This window comes from Notechis scutatus, chromosome 11 (assembly GCF_049901735.1).
Source record: "Notechis scutatus isolate UNSWTSFEM ecotype Mainland chromosome 11, rNotScu1.2, whole genome shotgun sequence".
NCBI classification, from domain to species: domain Eukaryota; kingdom Metazoa; phylum Chordata; class Lepidosauria; order Squamata; family Elapidae; genus Notechis; species Notechis scutatus.
In genome coordinates, this window is record NC_142019.1 from 3,017,871 (window position 1) to 3,035,303 (window position 17,433).

General features: G+C 44.0%; 1 protein-coding gene and 1 long non-coding RNA gene across 3 annotated transcripts in view; one reads left to right on the top strand and one right to left on the bottom strand.

Annotated features, from left to right (window-relative positions):
- Positions 1 to 16,033, bottom strand: part of ARIH1 (ariadne RBR E3 ubiquitin protein ligase 1) — a 29,147-nt gene extending 13,114 nt beyond the window's left edge. For both annotated transcript variants that reach the window (XR_015750773.1, XM_026687449.2), the window contains exons 1-6: positions 15,270 to 16,033; positions 6,597 to 6,664; positions 4,269 to 4,413; positions 2,644 to 2,736; positions 1,764 to 1,819; positions 390 to 456 (exon numbers count right to left, since the gene is read on the bottom strand). Coding sequence is in view for 1 of the 2 variants with exons in the window: in XM_026687449.2 (XP_026543234.1) it covers positions 390 to 456; positions 1,764 to 1,819; positions 2,644 to 2,736; positions 4,269 to 4,413; positions 6,597 to 6,664; positions 15,270 to 15,677 (837 nt within the window). In the remaining variant the exon portion in view is untranslated. The remainder of the gene's footprint in view (positions 1 to 389; positions 457 to 1,763; positions 1,820 to 2,643; positions 2,737 to 4,268; positions 4,414 to 6,596; positions 6,665 to 15,269) is intronic.
- The window catches only part of LOC113425338 (uncharacterized), a 370,548-nt gene that overhangs the window by 53,183 nt on the left and 299,932 nt on the right, over positions 1 to 17,433 (top strand). The gene's annotated exons all lie outside the window — the stretch shown is intronic.

A 17,433-nucleotide genomic window follows, 5' to 3' on the forward strand; every position in this document is an offset into this window, starting at 1 on the left:
ATTAGCCGCCCTCCAGATCTAATGATGAATTTAATTCATTAACCGTCCTTTTGCGTTATCATGAAATGAGAAGCCAACCAATCCAAGTGGCTAAAATACTTCTGCGAAACCGTGACCTTCACAGGGGCAGGGATTTTAGATTTTGAGCCAAAGCTATATTGTTAGCTTTTAAAATGCTGTCTCATTAGAGCCAGTGCTAAACACACTTGCATCCATAAGCATTTGGCCATCAAATGCTGAGAAGGGAACCGAAAAGCAAACACCACTGACCAATCAACAACACCGCACGTATTTAAACAGCTTCTAACATATCAAGGGTTCCTAAAATAAATGGAAGAAATTCCCCTATACCAGTCACGTTAGCGCATATTTTTAAGCGGAACACTCACCTCTACAAAACTATTAGTTATTAAATGCTGGTACTTTAATTTAACTTTTGAATCTGTGATCAGGCGCCTACAAAGAAAAGAGAAAGACAATATTCCATTCAGAAAACCTTGTTCCCTTAGGAGTCCAACCTTCTTACCAAGGAATGTGTTTTCCGAGAAAGCAAAGGGTCTCCCTTAGCAATAAAGCCCCAATAGTTGAAAGAGTGGCTCTTCCCACGCTATTTTAACCCCCCGTGCATTGTTTTTGTTCTACCGCAGCAAAAGAAATAAAACCAAATGAAATCTTTACAGGAAAGCGGGGCCTTCTGAAAGTGGCACCCTGGCTGCAGAAACCCCGAGAGATGCCAGCAACGACTCAGTCAAATGCCAGGCCAAAAAGGAATGGGTTTGCCTGAGGCCGTTTAAATTCACAGGGTTAAATTCACTGGACTATCTCAGACTTACAAATCAGGAAACAAGGAATGGCTCAATTGTTTATAGACGAGTCACACCTGGGAACACCAAACTCCCCTGCAGCCATGTAATCTCTCCTCTCCCCCCAATTTGTTTAACATGCAAATGCTAGATCAGACTGTGGAGAAAACATCTCTGAAGTCACTTGGGCAGGATTACGACAGCCACCTCAAAAGAGCCAAATGGATTAATTCAGACATTTTATTCCTGGAAAGGGTTACCCAAGAGCCCAAACATGTCAAGCAAGGCTATGAGATCATGAACTGGATTTATTAGATGACCTGATTTGGGCTCCGGAGTCGCTCTGCTTTGCTTCAAAGGTGGGGAAAAGAACGATGAGAAGTTTGGTTCCAGTTTTGGGTTGACTCAAGAGAAACCATGCTTAACAACCTCAATCAACACAGTTCAAAGCCATTTCCGAGTTCTTCAGCCCTCTGTCCCTTTATCTGCTTCCATCCTGCTCCCTTCCCTATTATGACCCTCTAGCAAAAGTACAGGTAGTCCTTGAATTCTAACAGTGACCGTTCTAAGTTACAACGGCACTGGAAAAAAAAATGACTTATGTTTTTCACACTTAAGACCATTTGCAGCATTCCCCCATAGTCACATGATCAACATTTAGGGGCTTAGCAACTGACTCCTATTTATGACGGTTGCAGCGTCCTGGGGTCATGTGGCTCCCCTCTGGCGGCCTTCTGGCAAGCGGAGTCCACGGGGAAGCCAGATTCGCTTCAACAAGCCGCTGCGGTGATTCGCTGAACGACGGTGGCAAGGAAGGTGGCAAAACAGGGCAAGTAGTCCTGGGCCTGTTTAACAAGGCGGTTGACTCATCCCTCCGTAAGAAGGTGGGCCGAGCAACGGGAGTAAAAGCCTCAGAAAAGGCACAAAGGTGACTGAAATTGCGTCGACCGCAATACTTACATAACTGTATTGTCATCAACCAAGATATCACAGCCGTGAGCCGGGCATGAGATTGTCTAGCGAGGACATCCGAGAGGCGGTGGGAAGAAAAAGGAGAGAGAGGAGAACAGGTCTGATTAGTTTAGGTATTGATGTCTCTAAAAAAAAAACTCTAGGGAAGTGGGAGTGGGGTCTCAATTCCAGACCAGTTGCAAGACCTGTGCCTATTTATTTTACTTATATTATTTCTGTTTTCCCCACAACAACCTTGTGAAGGGAGTTGGGTTGAGAGAGAGACTGGTCCAAAGTCAACTAAGTGACTTTTGTACTTAAGGTGAAACTAGAACTCAACCCTCCTCCCCTGGTGACTGGCCCAAAGTCACCCAAGTTGGCTTTCACGCCTATGGCAGGACTAGAACTCACAAACTCCTGGTGATTGGCCCAGAGTCACTCAGTTGGCTTTCACATCTATGGCAGGACTAGAACTCACGGTCTCCTGGTTTCGAGCCTGGTGCCTTCACCACTAGCCCCAAAGGTGCTTTCTTTCAAAGTATCTCCACAGACGTTTAACCACTAGTCCAAACTAGCTTTCCTCCTCCCAACTTCCAGGGGGCCAAGCTATCTGAGATGGCTTCGGTTCCATGCTTCCCTTCTCTCCCCATAAGTCTCGAAAGGAGAGGCCCAAGACATGCCAGCAAGACCCCACCCGACTTCTCTCCATAGCAAGCTTCTCAGTTTCTACTGCTGGTGCTTGTGAAAAGCGCCAACAATGCAAATTCTCAGCTGCTTCCCAATTTGGGGTGAGGGGTGGGGGGCTCATGAAAGGAACAGCGGGAGCATGATGCAGCCCTCTCTTTAAAACCGTCATTTCCATATAAACACAAGATGGGAGAAATTTTACCTGTCCCATGCCCTCCTCCATTATTTTGGTAGTTAAATATTCACTCCAGCACTGCATGCAAAACTTATGTCCACACTCCAAGCCAGTGAAATACTGTAAAGACAAATCGTCATTAGCTTTACTCATTGTCACAGCTCTGAAACTGGACGGTGCCATCTTTCACCGGTTCAGAATAACACAGCACCACCAGTGTGAATTCATGGGCTGCCACAAACATTCCTCCTAGAAGCCACTTGACCAAAGCGCCATGGAATACACGTGGGATTTCTGATCCCGCTATCCAAATCATGCTGCCACGCTTCCTGTGGTTTTTGTATTAAAACGATGCCATTAAGATGGCTAATGAACAAGCTGGCGTATTCACCAAAATCTCCCGTTTAGAACTGGTGGTGCTGCTGCTGGAGATGTCCAGATGTTGGAGCTTTAACCCCTGCTTTGTATACTAGGCACTGACGTTATCTCCACCTACAGCAGGGGTCCTGAATTCTGGGAGTTGAAGTCCACAAGTCTTAAAGTTGCCCAGTTTGAAGACCTCTGATCTCCAGCATCTGCCAAGCCTACTGGGCAATCAAGCACCTCCAATATTTTGAGGGTACAGGGATAGCTTGTCGTCAACTTACAGCTGTAACTGAGCCCAGAATTACAGCTGTAAGTTGTTGCAGTCATAAGTTGAGGCACACACAAATAACTGGAAATAATTTTCGGCATTTTTTGTTCACAGTGGTCATTAAGCAAATAAGGCAGTCATTTCCTAGGCTATAAAGCACCCGTTCCGTGGCCACTGTACCTTAGAACAGTCATAAAGTGACCAGTCATTAGGTGAGGACAACCTATACAGAGGAACCTTGACCTGATCCAGAAAGATCCCTTTAAATATTTTTGTGATCAAAATATGTAACTTTGGGAGGCACCGATTCCGAATTTTTACAATTCTCCCACTTTAAATGTACAACCAGTGTAGTACTTTCCGATTCTGCTACTCCAGAAGCTGTGCAACCATTTCAATGATTACGAATTTCAACGATCTTATGTGAGATCTACTTGCTGTAGGTGGAGCATATTCAAAGATCTTTTAAGAAGCAGAAATCTGATCACAAGACAGTTATGATAAGGAGAGAGACAGGAAAGGGAAATGAAATTAGGAGATGTTTAACAAGGGGGAGGGGGAACCGGAATCATTGGTATGTAATTATCTCTCTTCTACTGCAGAAGAAGGAGTTTGAATATCTCTGTTAACATATAGCTTCTTGCAGCATTTTTCTTTTTTCCCCTCAAGATTTTAGATATTACCAATAGGTATTTATCTGGCATTTATTGGTGTATTTTAGGTCTTAGCTTTTATCTATAAGCACGCCTGCAGATTACACAAATAGTTAAAGAACAAAGATCATGTCAGACTAATCAACAGCTAGCTAGGCCTTACACAGAGGATTACAGAAACCTTCCTGAATGCTTTTCAAAATCATCTAAAACCAGCATTCTCTTTCTTTCTTTTTCTTTCTTCTTTCTTTCTTTCTTTCTTTCTTTCTTTCTTTCTTTCTTTTTTCTTTCTTTTTTTCTTTCTCTCTCTCTCTCTCTTTCTTTTTCATTCAAGTTATAGATTGCACAATTTGGAAGGCACTCACCGAATTCGGATAGTTGAGATAGCAGATCTGACACGGCATGTCCTGCGCAGATGATCTGGTGTTCATCTGACGTGTTCGAGACTTTTTACTAGGATTAATGACGTGACATTCCGCAAACAGCTTCTCTAGGTTGCCATCAAAGTACCTACCCAAAGAAGAATGAAGCTTAATAAATAATATTTTTTAAAAAAAATCTCTGAAAAATCCATCTTTTTTAAAAAGAAAAATCCTGAAAATAATTCCAGCTCTGGGGCCTGTACTGGCCCAAACTTTCTGTGTTTTAATTCATCTGTTAGCTAAAAGAGGCAGATGGTCTTGGGTCTCTAAATCCACAAAACTATTGCTCTTGTTTCTGTTTTTAAAACTGCAAAATGCACTGTGGAAAGTAGTGGCCCACCCTGCTTCAAAGAGTCATTTCAGGGCACAAATCCCTGTTGCTGTGTAAGCAAGCATCTAATGGGTGTGTCTCCTCTCTCTCCCCCCTCCCCCCCCCACAGAGTCACATATACAATCACATTAAATTTACAAATAAATACAAGCTGTAACTAAAGAGATGCCTTCCATCTCGCCAAATGCAACTCTTGATATAATCAATGTCAAGTGGGGAAAATTGTTGGGAGACCTGAAGGGTCAGGAATAGAACATCCTGGAGAAACATGATCACAAAGACTCAACATCAATGTCATCACAAAGACTCAACATCAATTCGATGACCCACTGCCGATCAATAAACACATTAAAAAATATTCAGCCATACGGATGCGGCCCCGTGTGTATAACGTTGCCTTCAGCAGTTAAACATTAAATTAGAACTGTTATAGATAACACAACATTTTCCTTCTCTCCAAAGAAATATACCAGCATCTCAAGTTACGCTTCTGAAAAAAATGTCAAACTGGATGCATTTAGCCTCCCATGTTGTCTTAAAAAGTGATTTGAAATTGTAAAACAAAAACTGAAAGTGAATACCATTGCTTCCACAGATTAATGCTTGTAGACAAACTCTCCCACATGAAAAGTATTCAAAATGCTTGCAAAGCCCTAATATTTCAAGAGATGATGAACAGGCCATCCTCTCAAAGCTTGGTGCAATTCCAAAATTTCTAGGGAAGGTTGTTGGAAAATGCCAGTATGATTGATTACAATTAGATAAAGCCAATCAATTAAGTATATTGATAAGAAAGGCTCATGACTATAGTTGCTAGTTAAGCGTTTAACTCATAAAGCCTTTTTAGGAGCACTTCCAAGTTTGGATTTCTTTGTCACACTCACCTAGGGTGCATTTCACCAGTCTGTTAACTAAGCAACCATATTTTGGTCCACCCAACAGATAAGGCCAAAACCACATTATATCTCTGACATAAATTTTACTAAGTAGCTCTAATACTAAGGCAGCTAGCACTGAAGCTTATGTCTCTATGCCAATTAAACAAACAATTCCCTTTTATCTCATGTTACAAATATCTTAACTTTATTCCATAACAAATTCTGAATTGTTAGCATCTTTGCTAAGGATAATAGCATAATGGCACCACGTGGTTTTTAAGTATCTTGTGAGAGATATGGAATTATACCACCCAGGCTGAAATTATGAATTGTGTAAGGAATTTTGCAAAAGTCCAAACCATGTAATTTTCCAATAACTGGCCCAAGTAAAGACATTTTTCCTCCTCTCCTCCCAAGGGACCTCAATAGGCTTCTTTGATTTCTAAGTTGCCTCAAATGTCAAGGCATGATGGGCTTGGCTCACAAACATGGCCCATTTTCTACTTTTATTTGTTGAAAGAATATAGGAATCAACAACAGTTGAGTTCTTGCTATTCTGACTACCCAGGAGGAAGACCAAGCAATTATCAAAGTTATTTTTTTTTTCTGCTTGAGTTTCTTTAGCTATATTATTAATCCGTTGCATCATTGCCTCACTGTTGCAGGATAAAGAATCAATTTTAGGAATAAATTTCTAACCAATATTGCATATGTTGCAATATTTATTGTGAAGCTATCTTGACTCATGGTGGCTGCCTTCTAAGGAAGAAAATAAATAAACCCCTGACATATAATCTTTTGAGAACAAGCTTCTCCTAGCCAAACCCTTGCCTTTTCTGCTCACTCAGTCACCATTCACCAAGACCAGAGGACTCCAAACTTGGCAACTTGTTAAGATCTATGGACTTCAATTCCCATAATTCCTCTGCCAGCCTGGCTGCTGGTTTAGTAAATTCCGGGAGTTGAAATCCACGGGTCTTCAAAGTTGCCAAGTTTGGGGATCCCTAACCGAGACAAAACTAGAGTTCACCATATACACACAAAAGAAACCACCTCACTTACCTCTCCATCAGCTTTTCTTTATCCCAGTTGAAATGACTGAGGAGTATTCTGGTGATAGTGGCCGGATTCTAGAAGAGGAAGAAGGAAAATCATTTTAAGGAATGGGAGCAGCAGCTATGCCATTTCTCCCAAAACTTCATTCCTCCCCCTCTCCCCCCCCCAAACTCCCAAGTATATTTGATATAACCGGGGTAGTTATTTCAAAGGCAAATCCAAGCTGAAACCAGTTGCATGGTTAGCACTGGTCAATAGCGAGTGCAATCTAAAATTGTGGAACCTGAAATTTTCTTATGACACTTCTCACCATGGAATATGTCCCATAGAGTTCCCCAGTTCTCAAAAACACACTAGAGATTGGGGGGTGGGGGGTCCTTTGGGGCTCTGTGAGTTCGTTTTCTTGCAAATGTTTCATGACCCAACTAGGTAACATCATCAGTGTTAGAAGGGAGTTGGGGGGGGGAGGAAGAGGATTGTGGGATCCACAGTGCTCTCTGAACTTGGTTGTTTTTTTGCAGATGTTTCATGACCCAAGTAGGTAACATCAGCAATGTTAGAAGGGAGTGGGATTTGCACAATGGAGGAGGAGAACTGCTATGGGATTCTTGGTGCTCTCTGAGTTTGGTTGTTTTCTTGCAGATGTTTCATGACCCAACTAGGTAATATCATCAGTGTCAGAAGGGTGAAGGAGGAGGAGGAGGATTGTGGGGTCCATGCTGCTCTTGGCTGTTGTCTTGCAGATGTTTCATTTCCCAAACTAGGATTAGAAGTAGGGTCTGTGGAAGAGGAGGACTGTGGGGTAGCTTGGTTGTTTCCCTGCAGATGCTTCATTATCCGAACTAGGTAACGTTATCAGTGCTAGTAATGAAACAGTCTGCAAGAAACACCACCAATCTCAGAGAGCATCTTTTCAACCCTGAGCTGCAAATAATCTCCTTTATTGGTAAACCAGAGAGAACGTGGACCCTGTAAAAAAATGGGGACTCACCCACCCACTAAATAAACTAGATCTAGAGTGTTTGGCTTTCATTCATTTTCTTTTTTAACACATTCAGGCAATGTTAAGACCAGGCTCCAACAGGCTAACTCAAGAGTCCACTAGCCTTTTAAAAAAATAAATAAATCCAGATTTTATTTTGAATGTTCCATGCTATTTACATACCCCACAGATCCCAATGAAACTTTAAAGGATTACTAGTGCAGATTTCCACAAATAGAAAGGCAGGTAAGGCATATAAGTATAATCCTCTTAGCTATTAAATGTCAGTTTAATGTTTCATTGTGCAACTGGACTTACTGGCACAACAAATACCTAAGCCCAGCTGACAAATACCAGGAGCATTCACATCTCATAATAAACAAAATATCTGGGAATTTTGGCTTAATGCAAGAGAAGCAAACTCGTGCATGCAAAAAGGTAGCTCCCACTTCGTTCCTCCTGGAAGAGGGAGCTGCAGAACTAACCAAAGAGATCTGCTTTCTCTAGTTTACCTACCATGGTAAAACTCTGGCAGAAGAAACCGAACGGATCAAAAACGGATGCACCAGAAAACCAGAATTCTTGGGAGATGCCACCCTATCGTGACTTGTGAAGGAGCCCCAATATTTAAGAGGGTTGAGAGATAAGCAGTGTGCCTTTGGTCTTGTCATTTGGCTTTATTTTACATTAAATAGCGTTTACAGTTTGAGTACAGGTAGTCCTCGACTTACAACAGTTCATTTAGTGACCGTTCCAAGTTACAACTGCACTGGAAAAAGTGTCATGTCCGTTTTTCACAGTTATGACCACGGCAGCATCCCCCAAAGTGACATGATTAAAAATCAGACACTTGGCAACCGACTCGTATTTATGACGGTTGCAGTGTCCCGGGGTTGTGTGATCAGCGAGAAAGGCAGAATCACTTAACAACCATGATACTAGCTTAACAACTGCAGTGATTCACTTAACATTCGTGGCAAGAAAAAAATGGGGCAAAACTCAGTTAACAAATGTCTCGCTTAGCAACAGAAGTTTGGGCTCTACTGTGGTCATTAAGTCGAGGACATGTATTTGACAAAGGAGATTACTCTCACATTAAACTTAGTCATTTAAAAAAAAAAGCATAACTATACAGCATTTGGAGGAGTTGCTGTCACTGAATAAATGAAGATGTGAAAGAAATTGGAATGGAATATACCAGAGTACTACTAGAAGTTCTATTCTCCACCCAGGCAATACCATAGCTACCAAATGTAGAACACCATAACCTATTTATTTACTGATGAGACTGCTTGGAAAGGAAATTTTATATGGCTGTCAATCCCACGCAGACATTATCTGGCAGTATTTCCATGTATTTTCTCCCAATTCTGCCTCATATGCCATATGCAAAAAAAAGGGGGGGGGGTCAGGTCCTTGTCTGTATTATTTTAGTGCTAATGTTTACCTCTTCGGGCTGTTCATTAAAGCCAGAATTATTATTACAGCTAGGAACAAAAGGAGGAAAAATGAGCAAAAATGGCTTAGAAAAACTCACGATCGACCAAGTTAAATGATCTCCACCAAGGAAATCTATTAGCAGTTGTGAAGAAAAAGTGAATTTTGTCTTTCAAGACTTCAGACTTTTTTTAAAAAAATCTACATTCACAGATGTTCCTTGAAAATGGAACTATGGCTCTGCTATATGTGGTTCACATGGAGAAAATCCCAGGTTCAACCGCATTTGCAAAAAAGAGCTGGCAAAGACTCCTGTCTGAAGCCCTAGAAATGGAATCCAAGCAAGTAAGGCTGAGCCAGGCAGATGAGCAATATAAGTCACTTTCTTACACTGAATTACATATCCTATCAGGTTGAGGAAGGATTTTGTTTGAATGTGTTTGATTAGTTATAGGATTATTGCTCTTTATTCAGAAAAAAAAAGTATCTTCCAAGGATTTGTTGTTCATGCAATAATGAAAAGCCTTCCCATCTTGGAAGGTTTTAACCTCTGCAATTTTCAACTTTATTCAGAGATTAAGTATGTAAAAGTCATTAAATGTATTAATATAACATCTATACTATGGGTAGGAATACCATTATATTTGAACACCAAAGAATGCAAAAGAAATGGGAACAGAATACAGACTAATTTAAATATAATTCAAGCCTATTTTTACGATATGTAAGACAAATACGTCTATAAAATCAGCTCTGAACACATGGACATATCCATGCAGTTTGCTTGGCAAATAATACAGGAATGTTTTGCCAATGACTTCTGTGGGAATTTTGTTTTTTACTTCTCAAAACAATGAATTGACCAAACAATCCTGTGTCAAGGTTACATGAAAGATAAAATTGGATGTTGAAAAGATTTAATTTGATGTTAGCAACCGAAGCATTTTTTTACAAAAATCTCTACAGAATTCAGGATAAATATCACAGGCCTTCTCAAAATACAGCTAAAAGAACTGTTAACTCTAATCGTTAATCAAAAGCCTTACCTATTTAGAAAATATTTGCAGCCTAAAAAAAAACATCCAAGTTCAGTCATCTTATTCTAAGGCAACATGTTATATAACATTTCTTTTCTAGTTAGATCTGTGCTAGCATGATAATCTATCTACTCTGTTGCTCTAAGACTGCGAGTGATTTTAAAAAAAAACACACACAGCTGTCCAACCCCTGCAGGCAGCCCTTCCAAAGTTAAAAATATATCCAGGATCTGTAAGGCCGTTTCAACCTTACGAGCGATCGTTTCACTCATAGTATTAATTTCTGGGACGGCTGTCATAATTAGTTCAGGCTCTATTTTACAGCCGTAGACACTAAGAAATAACTTAGAATATAGCATAATCTAAATGAGATAAAATACAGGATTTGCCATGTCACTGAAATGTCACATGCGTATAATATTAGGTACGTTTGTGCAACTGGGAACACGAGGATGGCAAATTGCTAACTGCAGGGAGAGTTCCAAAGGTGGTTTTTTTTTCAAGCGGCAACTGGAGTTTCAGGTTTTTCTTTGAAGAGGTTTTGCTTCTCATCCAAGAAGCTTCTTCAGCTTTGACTTTCCTCACCATCCAGTCAGAGCTGAAGAGGCTTCTTGGATGAGAAGCGAAACCTCTTCAAAGAAAAACCAGAAACTCCAGTTGCCGCTTGAAAAAGCACCTTTGGGACCACCCTGACTTGGATGACTGAGAATCTCCAACAGACATTTGCAGGGATAGTGTTTTCCAAACTTAGCTGCGTATTTCTGCATTGTTCTAACGTTGCTTCCTCTCCCAAGGCTCACTTTAATCTGAAAACTGTGTGAAAGGCTGGCTGGCTCAAAGTCCACCAGTCACATCATCATCATCATCGCTTAATGAGAAACCTACAGTTTAAGCCCAAACCTCCATTCTCCAGCATCAACGTATTGCTTTCCTATTCACTACAAAATATAAATTAATCATTCTCACAGCCAATGCTATCAGAGAGAAATATGAGTCTACCTTCAATCCACTGTAAAAAAAAAAAAAAAGAGAGAGAGACAGCTGTATAAAAAAGTAAACAAGTTGATTGTAGGTTAACACAAAGATGGCAACAGTGTTGCAATTAGTACAAACTTTAGTGTTGCAATTTGCACCACCAGGAAAACCCTTCCAAATATTCAACCTAAATGTCAGTATTGATTTCTGAGGATATCACGGCAATAATGAGGTCATAACCTTTTTTTTTTTTAACATCAATCCTTTCCCATTTGGGATAACGGGGGCAGAGTAACAAATTTGGTTAAAAATCAGAATTCCAAAAACATGGCATTGCTAAGAAGTTTCTGTGAGACCTTTGAGTAGTACAATTGGATACAATCTAATAGATACAATAGATTGGCATATCTAGACATCATCAGTATGAAATTAGTTCACAACTGGATGGAATAGTCTCCCATTGAGGGTTTTGGACCACAACCAAACTCTCTGGTCGAGACTGATGTTTTTCAGCTTTGCAGTTTAGGGCTGAGAGTACAATCCTTTGGTAAGCAACAGAGTTTCTTATGTACAGTGGAGCAGCTTGAAGCTTACTACACAAACCAAGAACGTAGCAATGGTTTGAATCGGACCCCAGGCCATAATGGTGTGTACATACTAGACATAACACATTTCATATTCAATTTTCTTCTTCTTCTCCACAGCCTTAAAAAAAGAAATAAGGCAAATGAAATGTTAAGAGGTTTCATGTTTCAAAATTTTAAAACATGTTTTTGAATACAAAAAGGAATCTGGCCCCTTTACATTTAAGAAGGGCCAAAACACAGAGACTTGACATAGCATCCTTGCGTTAAGTATTCTGGAAGACATTAAATACCAGCTATCTAAAAGGAATGCATGCACATTCACATAAAAAGAGATAAAAATCACCTGATGCTATTAATTTTGCAGGGTTTCCAGGCAATATTTGAATCCTTCTCAATAACAGGTACCATTTAAGCACTGGGATACCGAAATACCACCATGAAGTCCTCCTGAGTAGCCACCTCATTTGACTAGAGTGGCAACTCAACTCCTCTCTCAATCCCAAAATTAAACAAAAAGAAGAGAAACCAAGAGACAAACCAATGTTTATTTCGTGAATAAAATTTAACTACCCAGCAAGCACCAGCAAGGGTCAAAAGTTGAGCGACTCATTCATATAAAGACCCAGTCATTCTAAGATAAGACAGTTAACCAAGTTGTCTTAACAAGGCCTTCTTAAATCTGACCTTGGACCTGCCAGACACAAAGACATCCTTCACTGTCCATCTTTACCTTGCCTCTGTATCGAAGATTAGGGCAAGATAAGCTCTGGATTTGGGCCTGTTCAATTAGAACTGGAAAGCGGAAGGAATATGGTCCATCCACACCCACAATTACTCACCCAGCTTTAACTACCACACAGTTCTTGGCATCCAGGTCAAGCTGTTCTTCCCTTTCCCTTAGCAAGTCTTTAGAGAATTAACCGTCACCTTGTTTGTGAGTTCTCAATGCAAAAGTAAATCACCGCTGTGTGTTTAGTTCAGGTGTTTTCCACCTTCCCAAAGTCAGAGCAAATCTCCAGGTAAGCATAAGGCTGCGGGCAGTGCTAACCACAGAAGGGGACAAGGAAGAACTCATATCGTAGGAGAGTTCTTTAAAATACAGACTAAAGTTCACTGACCTCTGTCATTCTCGCCTAACATATCATGAATGACCCTTGGAAGTTTGAAAAAAAATAGGTATGTATATATTTGCAGAGTTTCAGGGACATGAACGCCAATGTCTGGGCCCATCAAGCCAACCCTAAAGAAACTTGGGATAGAAAGGGGTTTTTATTGCAAGCCACGTCAACAGCACCTCAACAAGGTCTTAGGTATGCAATGTTACAGATAAACCATGCAATATTTACACAGGAAAGGACAGAAGCCTCTTGTGGGCTGTCTGAATGCTCACTCAAGAGAAGACCAGGGGCCTCTTGCTGCTCAGGTATTCTTGAGAATCTGAATAGCTCTTGGAAGCAGAAATACAGCTTTCTCATCCACTGAGCATAGGTCACCCACCAGAATTGGACATATTTATGGCATGACAGGATTACAGATTACCATTCCTCTTCTTCACAGGACATGGTCATCCTTGGAAGATGTGGGCACTTATTCTGCCCCCCCCTCACCATCCTATTCTAACCTCAGTTTCCTGATTACCTTCTGAAAATATTGATAAAAATGTGTACATGTTTCTATATGCACCTCTGTCTCAAAATAGTCATTATGCTAAAACCAGGAGAGTTTTCAAACAAAACCAGGAAATCAATTCTAACCAAGCCTATCCGTCATTAGCACTCAGCAATTGTCATTAGCTCAATGCAAATTAGAGGCAAAACTTTTCCACAGCTTAAAACTTAGCAATTAGTCCACCTCCTGACCGCGTTCATTTAATTTGAATTGTCTTGAAGGCTTGTTCCCTACAAGTCAACCTGACCATTGCAGGAGCAAGACTGATCTTTAGAGCAAACTCTTCCTAGACAGAATTAACATCTTTGCTTACTTAGCAACAGGAAATGTAATTACACACCTGTGCTAAAACCATTTTATTGTTTATACCCTGTGCAACTTTGGATGCCAGTTTCAGCTGGAAGGTATAAAATGCCCAGATTATGAATAACTCAAGCCTTTAATCTGGGATTGTTTTCAGAGCCAGCAATGTGACGTTTCAATATGTGAACTATAACCGTGTAATTGTAACTATAACCCTGACGTGAAATAGTATTTACAAATGCTAAAAAACTTTAGTCCCCCCATTTGTATCAATGACATCAACAGGAAGCTATACAATCTCAACAGACAGCCAATCCTATGCAAAATACACTTGCCCACAATAAGGGGTTGTTGAAAGTTCCAGGAAATAAGAAACACCATCTCTCTTATCACATTTCTAGAATGTTTTTGGTACCAACGGAAACGCCACTCCATATTGGACTTAACTCGTACCCAACCTGAGCTAATCCCTTTCAACAACTGTGTACACAGTCCTGCGGAACAAAAAAAATGCCAAGACATAGGTACACATTCCTGGGCCCTGCCCTTCTTGTCATGTTGCCATCCTGAGCAGCTGCCCAGGGTCACCCAAAAGGATCCATGCCAGTATCAACTCAACTGCAGGACTGGGATGGCTGAGCCTCCCTACCACACAAACCCTTCCAAGAACATAAAGTAAGATCCTCCCTCGGTGCTGAAACTACAAAGCCTGGGCCCCACTCTGGGTGATACCAATAGGAGGGCGATGACTCTGCCTTTGCCATTTTCCCCGTTTGGGTTGGCGGGGTGACCAGTCGCTGCTTACCTGGCATGCACCGAAACCCCTCCCGTCAAGCTCTTTACCTTCATGCATTTCTTGTGCAACCCATCTACTGTGGATTATCCTTTCTTCTCTGCTAAGGACCCCAATTCACCCCTATAAAGGGGTGGGGGCAACTGAGTGCCCACAAAGCGTGGTCCAGAAGGATTAATCGGGTCCTTCTTAACAGAAAGGATAACCATGCTCCCCCACACACACACACAGTTGCTTTGTGGTCACCCAGATTCACCCCTCTGAAGGGAGAGGGCAGAACCTTAGTACCCACAAATCAAGGGGGGGGGCATGGTTATCCTTTCTTCTCTGCTAAGAACCCAGATTCACCCTTTTGAAGAGGCGGAGGGGGAGGCTTACTGACCACAAAGCAACTGGGGGGAGGGTAGTTATCCTTTCTCTCTGCTAAGGACCCCAATTCACACACACACACACACCCCGGCCTCTAGAAGGGGAGGGCACCACAGTGACCACAAAGGAGGAGGAGGGGGCACCTTAACCCTTTTCTGGCCGTCTCTAGAGCACCCTCTCTCTTTCCCAGGCTGCGGCTGCAAGGCCGGAGATCTTTCCAGCCAGCAGAGCGGAGGGTGGGTGGGTGGGTGGGGGCTGATCTCGGCCTGGCAAGGATCCACTCGCCCTTTCCTGCGGGGTGGGGGGAAGAGGAAGGGGGTCCTGGCTCCGGCTCCAGCTCCAGCCAGCAGCAGCGCCCCTGGAAGGCGTGGCTGGCGATGTCCGCTCCCGCCGCTCCTCGCGGCGGCGGCGGCGCCCCTCCTCCCTTCCTTTCCCTCCCGCCGGGCCTGCGTCTTCTGCTCCAGCCCGCGCGGCCCCCCTTCTCTCTCTCTCTCTCCTCCATCGGCGGCGCGCGGCGGGCACGCGCACCTGGATGACCTCGTTGACCTCTCGGATGCACTCCACCATGTGCTGCAGGATCTGCTCGGCCGTCAGCACCTCGTAGCGGTAATCCTCCTCCTGCTCGTGGCCCAGGCCGCCGCCTCCGCCTCCAGAGCCCGGCCCGCCTAGCCCGCTGCCGCCCAGGCCTCCTCCTCCTCCGCCGCCGCCACCACCGGGCCCCAGGCCGCCCGTCTCGCCGCACAGCAGCCCGTCGCGCTCGCCGCCCACGCCCAGCCCGGGCTCGACCAGCTCCACTTCGCCCAGGTCGAGGTTGTCGTCGGGCTCGTCGTCGTCCTCGTCGTCGGGCTCGTCGTCGTCCTCCTCCTCGGCGCCGCTGTCCTCGCTGCACTCCTCGTCCTCGTCGAACTCATAGTTGTAGCCTTCGTCCGAGTCCATGGCGGCGGCGGCGGCGGCGGAGGAGGAGGCGGGAGGGCGAGCGAGGGAAGGGAAGGGAGGGAGGGCGCGCGCGCGAACGCGCGGACGGGGCGGGGGGGGGTGGAGAAGAGCCGGAGCACGCGAGGCGGCGAGACGGGCCCGCGAGCGGGGCGGCGCCTCCTCTCCTCCCGCCCCCCACCACCACCCGACCGGGGATCCGAAGGCTTCTTCGGCCTTGCACCGCCTCCTTTCCTTTCGGCGGACCGATCGCCACAGCCCGCCCGCCCGCCCGTCGCCGCCGCCGCCGCTCCCGCTCCTCACAGGCGCCGCTGAGCCAACAAAGGGACGCGTCCGGCCCGCTCCGTCACCTCGACGCACGCCAGCACGCACGCACGCACGCACGCACGACGGGACGCGACGAGCGCCGCGCGGCGAAGGGCGGGGTCAGCGACGCGCCCCGCCTTCTTTTTTTTTTTTGCCCTTCTCCTCCCTCCCTCCCCCAGCCGGCTCTCTCCGCTAGGCCTCAGGCGAGTGGGCGGGGTCCCACGTCCATCTTGAGCGTGGCTTGGAGGGAATTCGTCACGCGGGGGAGCCATCTTGGGAGGGTGCGCGCGCGCCTGCCTTTGCTCGCCAAGGGAGGGGGGGAAATAGACAGGAAAGGCGGCCGCCATCTTGGGTGTGGCTAACGCTGTTAAGGGGGCGTGGGGGGGTGGCGGATGGGTTTCCTCATGATACCTGCAGCTTAAACGCGGAGCCGGCTTGGCATGGCAAATTCTGTGGCTGGATTCGGCCCTGCTGCCTTTCTGACCTGAATTCTGCCTTGCAAAGCTGATCAAGCTGGATTTTGGAGTAATCAGGGGCAACTGTGTGGCTTCACCCGTGAACCCAGAACATGGGGCTAAATAAACCATGGTACAGATACAGATAATGAGAGTTGGGACCTTATTGGTCATCTAGTGCAACCCCCCACCCATGGTTAAGCATCCTGGACAAATCCTAGTCTGGTTTGCTTCACATACTCTCTTTCTCTAATTCTCTCTCACTCACTTATTCCTAGAGTCATTTTGCAGTTTTTAATCTTTTAAAGGGGCATTTGAAATACGGATTTACAGGCGGCTGTTACATATAAGCTGGGTTGACAAAATCAGAAACGAGGGGATAAGCCGCTTGGAAAAGCTGAGGGAAATCATCCAAACCATAAAAAAGCGAAAGTTAGAATATTTTGGATATGGGATGCAACACCCAGGAAAAATACGGCATCGTTCACTTCACCCTCTAAGGAAAGATTGAAGGCAAAGGAAGGTCAGGCAGAAGAAGAACATTGTGGCTTCAAAATCTAAGGGATCGGTTTGGACAAAACTCAGCAGCACTTTTTTGTGTGGCTGTTGATAAAAATAGGATCGCCAACATGATCGCCAATGTCCAATAATGGATGATGGAGGAGGAGGAGGAGGAGGAGGAGGAGGAGGAGGAGGAGGAGGAAGAAGAAGAAGAAGAAGAAGAAGAAGAAGAAGAAGAAGAAGAAGAAGAAGAAGAAGAAGAAGAAGAAGAAGAAGAAGAAGAAGAAGAAGAAGAAGAAGAAGAAGAAGAAGAAGAAGAAGAAGAAGAAGAAGAAGAAGAAGAAGATCATCATCCCTGCTTTTTTAGATCTTTTTCCATGCTGATCACATTTTTTATTTCCTAATTACGAGGTGACTTGTAAATTCCCAAGAATTAAGCTGAGAATGTCAGGGTTGAAGCTTTATTTACAAACCATGATGGCTGGTTTCGGACCAAG